Source organism: Aedes aegypti, chromosome 3 (assembly GCF_002204515.2).
Source record: "Aedes aegypti strain LVP_AGWG chromosome 3, AaegL5.0 Primary Assembly, whole genome shotgun sequence".
Lineage (NCBI taxonomy): Eukaryota > Metazoa > Arthropoda > Insecta > Diptera > Culicidae > Aedes > Aedes aegypti.
The window spans coordinates 340,165,341-340,181,548 of NC_035109.1; the positions used below are offsets into that span (position 1 = coordinate 340,165,341).

The 16,208-nt window shown below is 41.4% G+C and overlaps 2 protein-coding genes and 1 non-coding gene across 3 annotated transcripts; 1 reads left to right on the plus strand and 2 right to left on the minus strand.

The window, feature by feature from the left end:
- The first annotated feature begins 1,627 nt into the window (after positions 1-1,627).
- Positions 1,628-1,699, plus strand: Trnaa-agc. Its single transcript has one exon. It is a non-coding gene; the product is annotated as a tRNA-Ala (tRNA).
- A 12,160-nt stretch (positions 1,700-13,859) lies between these two features.
- On the minus strand, positions 13,860-14,959 carry LOC5577750 (phosphatidylinositol N-acetylglucosaminyltransferase subunit P). The gene is made up of 2 exons (XM_001663473.2): positions 14,839-14,959; positions 13,860-14,785 (listed from the first exon to the last, which is right to left on the minus strand). The coding sequence occupies exon 2, from the start codon at positions 14,514-14,516 to the stop codon at positions 13,920-13,922; it is 597 nt and encodes a 198-aa protein (XP_001663523.2). The 5' UTR covers positions 14,517-14,785; positions 14,839-14,959; the 3' UTR covers positions 13,860-13,919.
- On the minus strand, positions 13,868-14,970 carry LOC5577749 (EKC/KEOPS complex subunit PCC1). The gene is made up of 2 exons (XM_021851595.1): positions 14,839-14,970; positions 13,868-14,785 (listed from the first exon to the last, which is right to left on the minus strand). The coding sequence occupies exons 1-2, from the start codon at positions 14,862-14,864 to the stop codon at positions 14,527-14,529; spliced, it is 285 nt and encodes a 94-aa protein (XP_021707287.1). The 5' UTR covers positions 14,865-14,970; the 3' UTR covers positions 13,868-14,526.
- Between the last annotated feature and the right edge of the window lie 1,238 nt (positions 14,971-16,208).

The window sequence follows — 16,208 nt, forward strand, 5'->3', positions numbered from 1 at the left end:
GTGAAGACATTTGGAAGACAATTTTAAATTATTGGCATTTTTTAAATTCCTAGATTTGGAAAAAACAACATATGAGTTGGAAATTACAGAAACTCTTCTAGAAGATTTTTGCACAACTAAATCAAAACGATAGCGATCCCATATTCCGTTGAAAATTCTCCAAGGATTCCTACAGATATTGATTCGAGAATTCTGACAAGGATTCTTCCAGAGTTTCTTCTAGGAGATCTTGCAGATATTTATGAAGACATTCTAGTAATTCATTTAAGTATTGTTCCATAGAATCATCAAAGTTATTCATGGATTACTACAAGTACTTTTTGAAATCTGTTTCAGTATTACTCGTGTGTTTTTTACTTCATAAAAAAATTAAAAAGATTCATGTATGATTTTTTCCTGAGATTGCCACAATTTTTGCTTCTGAAACTATCCCAGGGATCTTTGCGATATCTGTCAAGATATTTTTACTGGTTTTCCTGAAACTCCTCCAGAATTCCAAGGGCAATTTCACCGGTGGTCCAAATTTTTGAACCATGTTATAAAATGGAGCGATATTTGAGAAGAACACCGACTTTTGGAAACACCGAGCCATGGAACAGGAATGCTTTGGAAAGTTGTATAAGGGGACCATCATAATAACCATTGTATGGTTTCATGTGTCGATATTGAATAATAATGAGTCGATGCATGGGGATTTCACTATGATTCCTCGGAAATGCTTTAAAGCTCCTCTAGGAGTTCATCTGAAGATGCTTCACTACATTCCCTCCGGGAGTTAGTCCAGAGTTCCTCATGAAATTTCTAAAACAAAATCTCCGGGAATAGGGTAACGACTGTTTATTTTGTTCTCAAACGCTAACAGTTGGCGCCAGCGGCAAAAATTACAGACAACAACCTTTCGAACATTCAGTTTCTCTTACCGGCCGCCGAGCGGCGACACTGATGTTTGTATTCCGCTCACTGATCGCGCTACGCTGGATTCTCAAATTTCTCAAACTTTCAACACAAGCGCATGGAAGAATGGTAGTCGGAGAACTGTCAAAACGTATGGAAAATAATTAAAATCGTAAATTGCTTGCAATTAGGAAACTGAATCAAAAAAGTAGTGATTAGAAATCAAGTGTAAAGTGAATACATAACTTTTTGTGTTTAGTTCATCTTCCGTGGTGCTTTCTTTGCTTCAGGATTTCGATTTTACTACCATTGAAAAAGAGCCATCTATTGCCTTTTGAGTTTTGAATATCGCCCTATTAATTCAGACTTCCTCTAGGAACTCTTACATAGCTCCTCCATGTTTTTTTTAAGTTCTTCAAGAAATTATTTCAGATTTACTCTGGCAATTCTTCTGGATTTCGTCCAGCGATTGCTCGGAAAGTCCTCCGGATTTCTACAGGCAATTCTCCTAGTTGATAGCCTTCCCATATCTTTACTCTTCCACAATACAGTTGTTGTGGAAGCGATGTAGGTACGATAGGCAAACAGTTTCAACACTAAATAAATCGCACTCGCTCTTTTCGCGTGTGTAGTAAAATGAGATGGATGGATTTGGGTTATGAAAGGGGTCCGCGTGGTCTGTAGGGATTTGAATTCTAAACTTGTATTCAACTCAGTTATTGGGTCACCAAGTGGCTCGGTAGCTTAGTTGGTAAAGCGCTCGTCTAGCATACAAGAGTCCTGTGTTCAAATCCCAGCCGAGCCGTTGGTTTTTTCATAATTTCACTCATAATTTTTCCAACTTTACCACGCGTAATGAGTTAATTCATTCTCCTAGATTATTTTTCCAGAAATTCCTCTGGAGTTCTCCAGCAATTCATCGAAAGTTGCCCCGTTATTCCTTCCTGGAAGGTTCCTCCGATGTTCCTTCCCGACAGTGGGAATGCTTCGAATATCCTCCTTAGTTTCACCAGGAATTTCTCCGCAGCTCGTCGAGCAATTTCCCCGGAGATGTTCTAAGAATGCCTCCGGAATTCCCCCAAGAATTGCTTCATAGTTCATCCAAGGTTTCCTTTGGAAATTCTCTAGGATTTTGTCCAGAGTTTCTGCAGGAATTCCTTAAGAGTTCCTCCGGGAATTCCTTCGGAGCGTCTCCGGTAATTCCTCCAGAGGCCTGATTCGCTACTCACCACATAGTAACGTACTCTCTCTAGTGTCTATGCACGATTAATCGCTAAAAGGTAACGCAAAAAATATTTGTATGGCGAAATGCATCTAACGAATTATTTCTCATAATTGTAAACTATTGTTGAAAAAAAATTACCGGTTGTGCGTAACTATAATGACTATCACGCCAACCAAATATTTTTTCGATCAATGCTTTCATTCACAAGAAATTAGAAGTTAGATGCATTTCCTCATACAAAATAAAATGAGAAAACTTCTGCTGATCAACTGTGGTCAAGAGCAAAGCAGGTAATCCATTGCTGAAGGAACTCCGGAAGAATTGCTGGAGGACTCGAAAAGGAATTCATGGGGACAATCTGGAAAAAAAAAACCTGGAGGAATTCCCTAAAGAACTGCGCAACAATTCCTAAAGGAGCTATGGAGGAAATCCAAAGCACTTACCGGTTGATATTTGGAGGATATGCTGGATACGTTTCTGGAGAAAATTCCCTTAAGGTCGTCCGGGGATTTATTTCTAGAGTAAATCTCCGGAGGAAGTGCTATTTTAGATCCCCTGAGGAATTTCTGAAGAAAATCCCCGGAGGAGTTCTAGGGGAAAATCCCCGGAGGAATTCTTTCAGGATTTTCTAAAGCAAATCGCCAGATGATATCCTCGGAGGAATTCCTGGATGAATTTCTCGGAGAAATTTCTGGACGGAATCCCCGGAAAAAAAAAACTCTGGAGGAGTTCCCAGAAAAAATATCAGGAGAAACTCCCTGAGAATCGCCGAAGGAATTTCTGGACGATTCCTGAAGGGAATCTCCGAATGAATTCCTGGAGGAATTCTTCATCAAATGAAATCTTTGGAGGTACTTCTTGAGTAGGTACAACCTCGGAAAAAAAATCTGGATGAAATCCACAGAGGAATTTCTGGACAAAATCCTCGAAATATTTGCTGTTCTTATTCTCGTTAAAAATTCCTGGAGAAAACCCCGGAGGAGTTCTTGAGGGAAATCACCGGAAAAATTCTTGGAAAAAATCTACCTTGAGCAAATTGCCAGAGAAGTTTATGAAGGAAATTCTCAGAGGAATTCTTTGGCGAAATCCCTGGAGAAATTTCTGGACGAAATCTCCAAAACAATTCCTGGAGAAAAAAATCAGGAGGAGTTTCGGGAGGAAATCCTCGGAAGTGCTGCTTGAGGAAATCCCCAAAGATATTCTTGAAGGAAATCCCCGGAAATTTTTTTTGAAAAAATCCCTAGAGTAATAGTTTTTATAAATCCTCTGAGAAATTCCTGGAGAAAATGTCCGGAGGAGTTCCCAAAGATATCGCCGGAGGTATCCTTGAAATCCACGAAGGAAACCCCAGAGGAATTCCTGGAGAAAATAATCGGAGAAACTCCTGATTTAAATCTTTAGAGAAATTCCTTGAGTAAATCGCCTGAAACATTCTCTGGAAAAATCCCCGTCAGAATTTCTGGAAAAAATCCTCACAGGAATTCCTTAATGAATTTCTGAACGAAATCCCCAGAGAAAATCCTGGACAAAATCTCCGCTGAAATTGCTAACCGAAATCCTCTGAGGAATTCCTGATGCAAATTGTGGATGAAATCCACAGAAGAATTGCTATTGGAAATGACATGAGAAATTCCTGGAGAAAATCCCGGAGGTGTTTTAAGGGAAAAAAACTCCCAAAGAATTTCTGGACGGCTCAATCGGGAACGACCCATTCGAGCTCCACTGGGAACTCCTTCGGAAATAGGGTCCTAAAGACCTGTCCCGATTTTAATGCCAAACGCTTAAGTTTAGGCTAAAAACACATGTTTACTCAATTTTTTAATGTTTTTCTTTTGTTTAAGTCCAAAAAACATTTTTTTAGATTTTGTCACGTTCCTAGGCTTAAACTCAAATTTTGGGTGTATTTTGCTTTCCGTGTGCCTTCCAAAATGTCAGATAGGAACAACCCCGGTGTTAAAACTGAAAGCCCTGTGGTGTTTTTGTCGATTAAGCGAACGTCAAACATGATCAAAAGTGTCAAGGTTCATTTATGGTCCAATTTTTAAAATAAAGTTTAAATATGATATAGCCGTTATTTGAGCGGGAAAAATTGCTAAAATAGTTGCAGTAACATGCTCTTTCGTGTCATTAAATAAAAACAAGATTTCAATAAACATTTTAGGACCCAATTCTTTTGGAGCTCCACCGGGATTTTCACCATAGTTCCTCCATGAATTCAATCGGAGTTTTTCAAGGAACCCACCAGTAATTCCTCGGGAAATCCTCCAGAGTTTCTCCAAGAAATTCTTCGAAATTCGTCCAGGAATTTATTACGAATTTCTCCTAGAATTCCATCAGAGTTCTATCTGAAATCCCCACGGATTCCTTACTTTCAAAAATACTTCCAGTATTTTCTTCGTAGCTTCTCCAGAAATAATTCCGGGATTCATCCAGGTATTCCTCTGGAGTTTCTCTGAATATTCATTCAGTCTTCTTCCGGGGCTTACTCCAGAGTTCCTCCGGAAATCCTCCACAGTTACTTAGGGAATTCCTTCACAATTGATCTGGGAATTTTTCCAGAGTTTCTCCAGGAATACCTCCAGAGTTTTTCCAGCAATTCTTCCAAAGTTCATCTGGAGCTCCACCGGAAATTTATTGACAGTTCTTCCGGAAAAAGCGATGTGTTTTCACCAGTGTTGTACAAAATACAACAGCGCGACGATAGAAGTGTTATAAAAAAAATAATTTTCAGGGATATTTCATAAATTACCTGTGGACAAATCCCTCAATGCTTTTCGTCAGGAACCTTCAGAGAAATCTCTAGCAAATCTATGGTGGAATCTATGGCAGGAAATTCAGGGAGGTGTTCCTGAATTTAACAGTACAGATAGTTTCTAAAGAATACTAAAAGGAGCTCTAGGGTAACTTGTTTGAAAATTGTTTACGATTTTTTCAAGATCGCGAGAAAAATTCATAGAGGAGTACATGAGATTGAGAGATTTGCTAAAGAGTCTGAATAAAACCATGAAAAATTGTTATAAATTTGCTAGAATTTTTGGAGATTGCTGGAGGAAAAAGTATGCGTGTTAAGAAAATCTTAATCTTTAGAAATGTTATTAATTGAATTGTTCATTCAATTTATCCTTTTTGCAATGCTTAGAGGAATACATTCATATTACCTTGGAAGAATCCTTCGATATTCTTTTAGATACATTTCATGTAACATAACTGGAGAAATCCGTGAATAAATATATGTAGATATATTTTTAGGGGTTCATGTAGCAATCTGTTAAGGTATTCTTAGACAAGTTTCTGGTTGAACTCCTGATGAATTCTCAAGAAAAATTATACATAACCAAGGAAACTCCCGATTAAATTGAAATCTGGTTGAAAATAAAACAATGCACAGGTCAGCTATTGCCTAACAAGCATGGTTTTAAAACAATATGCTAGAGGAATTAACTGTGGAGGGGTTTTTTTTTTTGAAGATATTCCTCAACAATAATGTCAAACATAATAAAGAAGAGCCTAATTTTCTGACTTACCAGGCTTAACTAAAAATGGAGTAAATGTCACAACTGAAAGAGCAGTTTTCTGCGTTAAAATAAACAAATTAGTTATTTTTAACCCAAAAATTTGCACTTTATAAAGTAATTATCATGAAAAGTTTTAAGTGGAAGACATTTTTCCATGCAATTGGAAGACATTGGCAAAAACCACTTGGCATCCCTGGCTTCGCTAGAGAGAAAAGCTCACAAGTAAAAGTTCGCTACTAAGTGCGCGACGTGTTTTTCATTCGCTAAATAAAGTCTTTGTTAAATCGTAGTTCTCACGTGCAATTTCTACTCAACAATTCCGAATATCCTTCGCTGGTATTCCGCTGTGTGATCCTGTACTCTGCCGACAGGTTTTGGGCCCAGCAAGTGGCCAAAGAAGGAATTAATTCGGTAGTTGGAAGATTCGGCCGGGAAGAGCCGAATAGTGCTTTTGGGACTTCGCCACTGCATCGGCAGGGCAAGCGTCGTTCGAAAGCGACGGGGAAAAGTGTGCGTGTATTGGTGAGAAAACGGCCGGCAAGTCTGCTGGTGTGAAAAGCGAAAGTGGTACAGTATTGCAAGTGAGAAGAGGGGAACTGCATTTGTTCACCCCGTACGCAGTGTGTTGGTGACGATGAGTGAGGCAAAATTTTCGATCGCCAAGTTGAACGGTTGCAACTGGCAAACGTGGAAAGTGCGGGTGGAGATGCTTTTGGCTCGGGATGATTTGTGGGGCATTGTCGAAGATGCTCTCCCCGACGAAGCAGGCCGCACCGAAGAGTGGAAGAAGAACGATCGTAAGGCTAAAGCGACGATTATTTTGTTGCTGGAAGACAGCCAGTTGTCGCTCGTTAAGAACTGTGTTTTCGCGCGCGACACGTTCAACGCTTTGAAAAGTTATCATCAAAAGACGACTCGGTCCGTTCGAGTTTCGCTTTTGAAGAAACTGTGTGCGTCGAATCTCGCAGAAAACGGAAATATCGAAAATCATTTGCGCGAGTTTGATGATTTATTCGATCGCCTTGATGCAGCCGGTACAACTTTGGACAAGGACACTAAAATTTGTATGCTGCTCAGGAGCCTACCGGTTTCGTACGACGGTTTAGTTACCGCGCTAGACAGTCGGTCTGACGATGACATCTCGCTTGATGTCGTCAAGTCGAAGCTCGTTGATGAGTATAATCGGCAACTCGAGAGAAAGGGTAGTGGATCTGTTAAGATCGAAAAGGCAATGCGATCCGCGGAAGGCAAGTCGACTGGTGATTTTCGCACTTGTCACTTCTGCAAGAAGGCCGGCCATATCAAACGAAATTGCCGGAAGTTTCTGGCTACTCAGAAGAAGGAAGGGGATTCGTCCAGTGCAAGTGGTAGTGGATCCGGTAAAGCCAAAGCTGCCCAGAGTGAATCGCGAGGGGTTGCTTTTGTCGTCGGTGATGGGAAATCGTGCAGTTGGGTCATTGACAGTGGCGCCAGCGCGCATATGACCAACGATCGTTCGTTTTTCGATTCGTTGGAGGAATTTTCGGGTGGATTTATCACGATGGCAGATGGCAAGAAAACCCAAATCCTGGGTGAAGGAAGTGGTGTAGTGTTTGGTGTTGACGGTTCCGGCGAAACCATGAAAATTGAAGTGAATGAGGTGAAATTCGTGCCAGGACTCTCCACAAGTTTGATTTCGGTTGGAAAATTGGCACAGAAGAACTTCCGTGTATCGTTCGATAATGACGGATGTGAAATTGTGGCTGCTGGTGGTGCTGTTGTTGCCACTGGATTTCGGCATGGTGGTTTGTATTACCTTCGTGTAGCAGAGGCGTCGTTGGCTGCGTCGGTAAACCGGCATAAAGTGAACTGCCAGCATCAGTGGCATAGGAGGCTCGGCCATCGTGACTGGGCCGCTGCTGAACGGCTTCTGAAGGAAGACTTGGCTACAGGAATCAAGGTGAGTGATTGCGGTTTGAGAATAGTTTGTGAGTGCTGCCTGGAGAGTAAATCGGCAAGGCTACCGTTCAATCCGGTTGTCGAGAGGAAGTCGGCTCGTATTCTGGACATCGTCCACACGGATCTTTGTGGACCGATGGACAATGAGACACCGAGCGGAAACCGTTACGCGATGACCATAACAGATGACTTCAGTCGGTTTACGGTGACTTACCTCCTGAAACACAAATCCGAGGCTGCTGGGATCATTAAAGAGTATGTAAAGTGGGTTGAGAACCTTTTTGGTCGCAAGCCATCGGTTATCCGATCCGATGGAGGGGGAGAGTTCATTAACAAAGAGCTCCGCAGTTTCTATAAGCAGCAAGGAATTCAATCGCAATACAGCGCCCCCTATTCACCGCAACAGAACGGCGTTGCCGAACGCAAAAATAGGTCGCTGACGGAAATGGCGACATGTATGTTGGTCGACGCGGGAATGGAAAAGCGCTTCTGGGGCGAAGCAATGCTAACCGCCACATACATCCAGAATAGGTTGCCATCAAGGTCAATCCAGAAAACCCCTCACGAGCTCTGGTGGGGAAGAAAGCCCGATCTCAGCCACATTCGTGTCTTCGGTAGCCAAGCGTATGTCCACGTGCCGGATACTAAGAGGAAGAAGCTGGATAGCAAAGCAAGAAAGCTAACGTTTGTTGGCTATGCGATGGAGCAGAAGGCGTATCGCTTCGTGGATCTCGAGACGGATCGGATCACGGTGAGCCGAGATGCTCGCTTCATCGAGATGGACAACGGGTCGACGTCAGTGGAAGTATCGGCTGAAATGAAGAAGAAAACTGAAAGTGTGAAAGAAAAAGAAGAAGTGATCGATTTGATTCCCTTCAAAGAAGAGAAGGGAGAAGTGTTTGATGAAACTGACGAAGATTACTATGAAGCCGAAGTAGATGATGAAGTCGAAGAACCTGAAGCAAGTTCCAGTCCGAGAGTTCGTCGGTCGGGTAGACCGAATCTTGGAGCAAAGCCACGTCATTTGGAAGATTACGACCTGGAATATGCCGTAGGTTTTGCCGCGTGTGCAGTTGAAGGTCCAGCCGACCACAAGGAAGCTTTACAAGTCCCTGTGTGGCGCGGAGCGATGCTGGAAGAGCTGGAATCTCATCGAAAGAACAAAACTTGGAAGTTGGTCCCGTTGCCAGAAGGCAAGAAGGCTATTGGCTCGAAATGGGTGTACAAGGAGAAGAGGAATGAAGAGAACCAAATCGTAAAACATAAGGCAAGGCTGGTAGCCCAAGGCTACGCTCAGCGCTCCGGAGTTGACGTTGGAGATGTTTTCGCACCCGTGACTTGCCAATCAACGTTCCGTACCTTTCTTTCGATAGCGGCGAAGAGCAATATGCTCGTTCGTCACCTAGATGTGAAGACGGCCTACCTGTACGGTTCACTCGAGGAGGAGGTGTTCATGCGACAGCCGCCAGGTTTCATCGTTCCAGGGAAGGAAAATCTCGTGTGTCGTCTACAACGCAGCATCTATGGGCTGCGGCAGTCAGCTAGATGCTGGAACCGGCGATTGGATGAAGTTTTAGTGAAGAATGGGTTCAAGGCTGCCTCGGCAGACCCGTGCTTGTATATCAAGGACATTGGAAGTGCCAAAGTGATTTTGATAGTGTACGTGGATGATCTGCTGATTGCGTCTACGGACGAATCGGAGATCGACAAAATATGCGACAAGTTGAAAACGGATTTTGAACTGACATCTCTTGGAGAAGTGCGACATTTTCTGGGGGTTGAAGTTAAGCGTGAAGGAAATGTGTTCAAGTTGGGACTGCGTAACTATATTGACAAGTTGTTGAAAGCCTTCGCTATGGAACAATGTAAAACGGCAAAGTCGCCAATGGACCCCGGATATGTGAAGATGGTGGACAGTAGTGAACCGTTCGAAGATCCAACTGGATACCGTAGTTTGGTTGGAGGGCTGCTTTATTTGGCCATCGTTGCACGGCCGGATATTGCAGCAAGTGCAGCGATTCTGGGAAGAAGATTCAGTGCTCCCCGGGATTGTGATTGGACTGCGGCGAAGCGTGTGCTTCGATATTTGAAGTTAACGAGGTGCTACCAGTTACATCTTGGAGGAGATCAGCAACAGCAAAGTCTTACCGGTTTCTCGGACGCAGATTGGGCTGGCGATGTTGCTAGTCGTCGCTCGACATCCGGTATTCTGTTCAAGATTGGAGGAGGTTGCATTATGTGGGCCAGTCGTCGTCAACCATGTGTAAGCTTGTCGTCGATGGAAGCTGAGTACGTGGCACTCAGTGAAGCGTGCCAGGAGGCTTTGTGGCTCAGACAACTTCTTTGTGACATGGGTGAAACTCAGAAGCAACCAACGATCATTATGGAAGATAATCAAGGGTGCTTGGCGTTTGTTCACTCGGAACGGGTAAGCAGGAGATCGAAACACATTGACACAAAGGAGCGTTTCATAAAGGAGCTTTGTGATCGAGGAGAAGTTCGTTTGCAGTATTGCCCGACAGACCAAATGCAAGCCGACATCCTGACTAAACCATTGGGTCCCGTGAAGCACCGAGAGTTCTGCGAACTGCTTGGGCTGTACGAGGAACGTTCAAGTGAAGAGAGTTCACATTGAGGGGGAGTGTGGGAAGGTACAATGTTCACCTCTTACATCAATATACTTTGTACCTCTTTCGCCGAACCTTGATGTATGCACCTTCCGTGCGCACGCACCTTGTTTATGGTGTGTGCTTCGCTAGAGAGAAAAGCTCACAAGTAAAAGTTCGCTACTAAGTGCGCGACGTGTTTTTCATTCGCTAAATAAAGTCTTTGTTAAATCGTAGTTCTCACGTGCAATTTCTACTCAACAATTCCGAATATCCTTCGCTGGTATTCCGCTGTGTGATCCTGTACTCTGCCGACAGTACGTGTATGACTAAAAACTAATCCATGGCTATTTATAATGTATTCTTATAGCTTACCGCATTATTTTTATTATTCTGGTTTAAGTTTGCTGTAAAAATCTTGGCCCAAAGTGACCCTTATGGCACAATGTCACACCGCACGACGGTTATTTGAAGTCTTGGAACTCTTGTGTCATCGACAACTTGTCGTAATTTTACACGTTCTAAAATTTTGCCGAAAACGTGAAAGCTCTTGGACGCGAAACAAAAATGTTTACATTGCAGCGCTACCTATGCGGTGAAATTCCCAACTAACTTCTATCATCAAAATAAAGAACAAATAAATTCAAAACAAGCTCCTCAGACACCAACCCGATAAAATGCACCCCTAAGAGTTGCTAGAGGTTTTGTCTGGCTAAATTATGTTCCTTGCCCAGTGTGCATTGTTATTTGCAAACTTTAGTAAATATTATTTGGGTTAATTCTACGAGTGGAGTAATGTGACAATTGTCGGTGTCGTATAGCGAGGTGACAATTCTCGACTCGAGTGAAGTGACTCGCCGTGCAAATCAAATGGAGAGTCACTTCACTCGAGTCGAGAATTGTCACCTCGCTATACGAGACCGACAATTCTCACCTCACGCCATTCGTAGAATAAACCCAATTGTGTCTGTTGCTTTAATCATTTGAATAGTAAGTCAACTACACTCCGACCACATTCCAGAGCTCCATTTTCGTCGATATTCCCCCAAATCCCATCCCAAAGGGCTCTCGTACGCGCCTATTTACTTCGGAATGGTCGTTGATCATGCATTCGCAACGTTTCATGGGGCCATTAGTCTCCATCATTATCTCAACTAGAGAACAACCTGTTTTCTTATGCATTCATACTGAATGACCAGCCCATATGACTCTGCGAATAGGTGATACACTTAATAAAGCCACTTTTCTTCAGATTTTGAACAGCACTAGCACTGACACAAGAACAACAAAAAGTCTATGACTCACACATAGTTTAAGATCACTATTCTCATTGTTTATAAATTTAGTATTTAGGTATTTCCAAAAAAAATAATAAGAAAAGAATAAACAATAAAAGAACAATAAAAGAAACAAATTAAACAAAATGTCGTGTATCCCCAAGTAACCACTAGCCCGTTAATTCGCCTTTTTGGCCTTATAGGGCTATTATACGGCTAATATAGGGCATATCAGCTGTATAATAGCACTATATTGGCACGGAGGGCGAATTAGCGTGCCAATTGGTTACTTGGGTCATAACTTTTAAGGAATATCATAACATGAATTGCGTTATTCTAGTGAATTGCAAAAGTGTCAATCTAAAAAATGTGCATATTTCACTATTTTTTTTTTTCTTTATAATTCCAATGTGCCGTTTAAAACCACTACCATGACAAACGCAAACACATTCCAAACTACACTTTATTGTCAATAATATCTCTGAAGTGCGCGATAAATATGATTGAGAGTGTTTAAATTTTTTGTCCGTTGTATTATTGTGTACAATGATCTTTCTGCGTCAAATATTTAGAGCTAGTTTCCCTACTTGCCAGAGATTTTGTAAGAACTTAGATTTGTTAAGAGACGATCCAACATTCTATAAAATATTTTTAATCAAGGACCCGTATCCAATATCGTATCGTAATAACAATTATGTTGCTTATGAGCTGGGTCTATGAGTCACAAATTTATTTTTTTATTTCTAATAAACTCTCAAGATTTCTAGGGCGTCCTGTGAATTCCTAGTGGATTATTGGATTTAAAGTGGTGTTTTGAGTAGTTCTGGCGATATTTTGGGAATGGTAGCCTAAGAATAGTAAACATTTGAAAATTTTCATCGAAGACTTGAGAATTTTCAGCAATATCGAAGCGAGATCTTGGGAATTCTAGGCGTGATCCTACGGATTCCTAGCAAGATGCTTCAGAGTCCTGGCTTGCTCCTGTAAGTTCTATCAGGCTCTTGAGGTTTCATAGCAGAATCTTGTAAATATTTTTGATTTCATAAGGTAGGTTTATAACATATATCGAGTTCAATTAAAACTCATTTATAATAAAAAAAAATAGAAAGCTGTTTGTATATTCTACAAAATTACGAGCCGAATTTATCGATCATGAGATGTAGTTGTTTTTAGCACTTTTGACAGCAGTCAATCATTCGTTATTAGATGCTTTGCTTTATCAGAAACATAAATTAATTATAAACTTAACGAACTTTATACATTTCAGGGAGATAAACGAACTGGCTATCTAATATGCATCCTTTTTGATTTGATTCGAGTTTCTTTCGAGTTCTACCATCCTCAGCATTTTTGCCAACATGTGTATAGCCGAAAATGGCAAAGTTCCTCCTTATTTTGATTACATATCGCTCTTTCTAGTGCACCCACTGAAGACTATTATATCACCTATTAAAATTGCCCCACTTTTCGGAGAAACGGGTCGTTCGGGGAAAAGTAGTACAATCAGTTTTATAATACCCTCGCGCTCGTTGTGTTTTACACAGTTTTAAGGAAAAATTCATTTCTTGAATAAAGGTCATTTATGCGACTATTGATTTTAGATGACCCACACATACAAATAGTGTACATGGAGCTTCAAAAAAAAATATTGAAGACATATAAGCGATAAATCTTTGTAGAACGTTTGTCAAATTTAATGTTACGGGATTATAGGTTCATAGCATAGTCCAACCCTACGGAAATCTTCTTCGAAGTGAACTGTTCCGAAATCCCGATGCCATATGGTTCCATGAGGATGGTGTAATACTATTCTAATGATGTTTTCGAAACCAATAGTTGAAAAATAATATTAAGAAAATGGGTTCCGATTTTGGCAACTGAAAATGTCGACTTTGTTGCCAAAAACGGAATCCCACTGTACTAGAACACCATAGGAGACAGTACATAATAACATTACCTAGTCATAGAACGGCTTTGTACTCTATTATTTTAAATAGATCCTAATCTCCCGTTGCTCCTATCCGCAATCCGGTGCTCGCTTCTTGTTGGGTCTCGAAAAACCTCGTAGAAGATTACAAACCGTCAATGGCATTTTCCATATACTAATCAACATTGCACATTCAAGGGTCCGATTGTGACCCTAACCCACCCTCAGTTTGTAATCTTCTCACCAGCTAGAGATTATATTTTCCTGGAGTATAAATGATTTCAACCGTATTATGCAATATTTTGAATGTAATCACTAGATCAAAGATCCCGAAAATCTGATTATTGTAAAAATAAACTGCCATTGTTTTGAAGCTCATGCAACCTCTAATTAACACCTCTAAATGAAGCGATCAAATATCTAAAATTTTTGGCGACCTGAAGTTATGGAGATTCTCTGGCAATACTTGTTAAGACATTGTGTAAAATAAAGCTATATTTTAATATTTTTTGTATTATTTGGTACAGAACATGACCCTTATCGTCTACGTTTCCGATAAAGAACCCGACTCACTTCGCCCATATTCAAATCCGCCACCGCCGGTACCATCTGTTTCGCCCGTAGCTTTGCCAAATGTCCCGGGTCCTTCCGGAGCAAACATCTTTCCTCTTCAGGACAATCGCAGTAGTTGGAAATCCTGACGCTGCTCCTCAAATCACTTGCCGTTGTCACCCGGATCGAGTGCTTCGAGCAGAACGGTTTAGCGGCCCAACTGTCCCGATAAACGGCGTCGATTTTCTGATTACACCGTTGCCGATCCGGATACTGATACTGACAGCGGACGATTGTGAATCGATCCGTAATGGTGCAGACGGAGGCCACATCCGGCATCATCGCAAGCGACAACGATGGATAAATCAGGAACGCGAAGAAAGTAAGCCCCACCAGCACCAGAATCGGAATGAACAAGGCAAAATACTTATCCGGAAGGTAGGTCAAACCGAACCCGTCCAAGATCGAGGTGGGGATGAATGCCCAGAGTACGTACAGGATAAACAGCGTTTTAAACAACAGGAACAAACAGAATCCGTAGATGGCACGGGAAGGCGTTGGAGCTGGAGTGTGTTCCGGCATTGCGCCCTTCTCAGTAATGTTCGTACTTCTCGGATGTTGGCGGACCAAATTGGTCCAAAGTTTCGCAGCAAAGGAGCAACGATTCGAAGAAAGACGTCACTCCAACCCGCACGTTTTTCGCCTGCTGACCGTTGAATTCCACCAGCAGTTGGTTGTCTTGCAATTTGAGGGATTTTTCAATGAAACTTCTCTTTGGTTCGTTGTCGATTCGAAGAACCTCAAAAGCGATTTCGGCTTCTCGGCGCGATGGAAACGGTATCTTCAGGGAACTGGAAACAGAATCATTCAGTGTTGTAAAACGTGTTTTATTGGCAATACTTACACCACAATAGTACTGCTATCGGTCATGATCGTAACTAATTATTTTCTATGAGTTCGAACTATTTTTTTTCATTATTTTCATAAAAACTGGACACAACTCGGTTAGCGAACTGACTCAAAATAAAATCAGCAGATCAGAACAAAATAAAACAAAAATATTCTTTTGTCAAAATGACACTTTTCGGATGAGGGAGTGCCCACTACCCTCACCCCTGAAACTGAAAATTCGGAAACTGTACACACAGGAAAAAAAATCTTATATCAAGCATGTGCATGTGTGATCTCGCCCTAAATGCCATGGCTTTGCCAACCATGTGTGTAGCTTGTGCGGTTACCGGGCAAATGAATGGATTTACACGTTATTCAACAATGCTATGATAAAGAGGTGATCCTTCTCTAGCTCCCAGTGGTGATAGTTTTCATCTTAGTCAATTCATTTCCTTAAAAATAAGGAGCTACACACTAATGGTAACCAATGGCTTTTCAATTGACTGAATGGTAAACCTTCAGACTGTCGCAGTGTTGTACCTTGTACAACAGTTGTGATTTATATGCTATCATTTTGCAACAAAGATATCTATTAACACCAAATCAAGAGCTTATTCACAAATTTCATAACGCTGAAGGGGATGGGTGGGTGTCCTACCGATGTTGCAGCTCATACAAAATTTGTAGAATATTTATATAAAAAGCGTTACAAAGGGGTGGGTGGGTGTAAAAAATAGTGGCGTTATTAAATAAATGAATGAGCCCCAAGACGTATTCCTCAGGAACTTTCTTAAGAACAATACTCGTTTTTGTTAACAGTACGGCCCTTTAGTTTGCGGTAACATAAAAAATGTAAATAGAAGTCGCACAATAATAAACACACAATAATAAACGCACTACATACGGTTCAAGTTGACCACAATTTGAAAATGGTATGCATATCTCAAAATGCAGATAACTTCAAAACTCGTAGTAAAGTTGTTCTGGAGGTGGAGCGTCATCGGATGGTATCTCATTTAATTTGCACTCAGGCAAATGGACTATCGATAAACATAGGAACTCCTTATGAAAATTCGCCACAAGAAATCGGATTGAAATTCATAAATTTGCCTTATGAAATCATAATTTGAAAACATAAAACTCTTTCGCGGCAACCTGGAATCGAACTAAGAACCTTGCGATCGATAGGCCCGAGCGTACACCACGCGCCTATCGACGTCTTGATTTGAAGTGATGCTAAAACGATACATAAAGCGTTGGTATTGCAATAATCGTTCCATCTTTCATAGGGCAAAATGTATGAAATTCGATAGTCCAGTTCGCTGCGTGTGGGATTTGATCACCAGGTGGTGACCATGAAATTTTTACTTTTGTTTTAAAGAT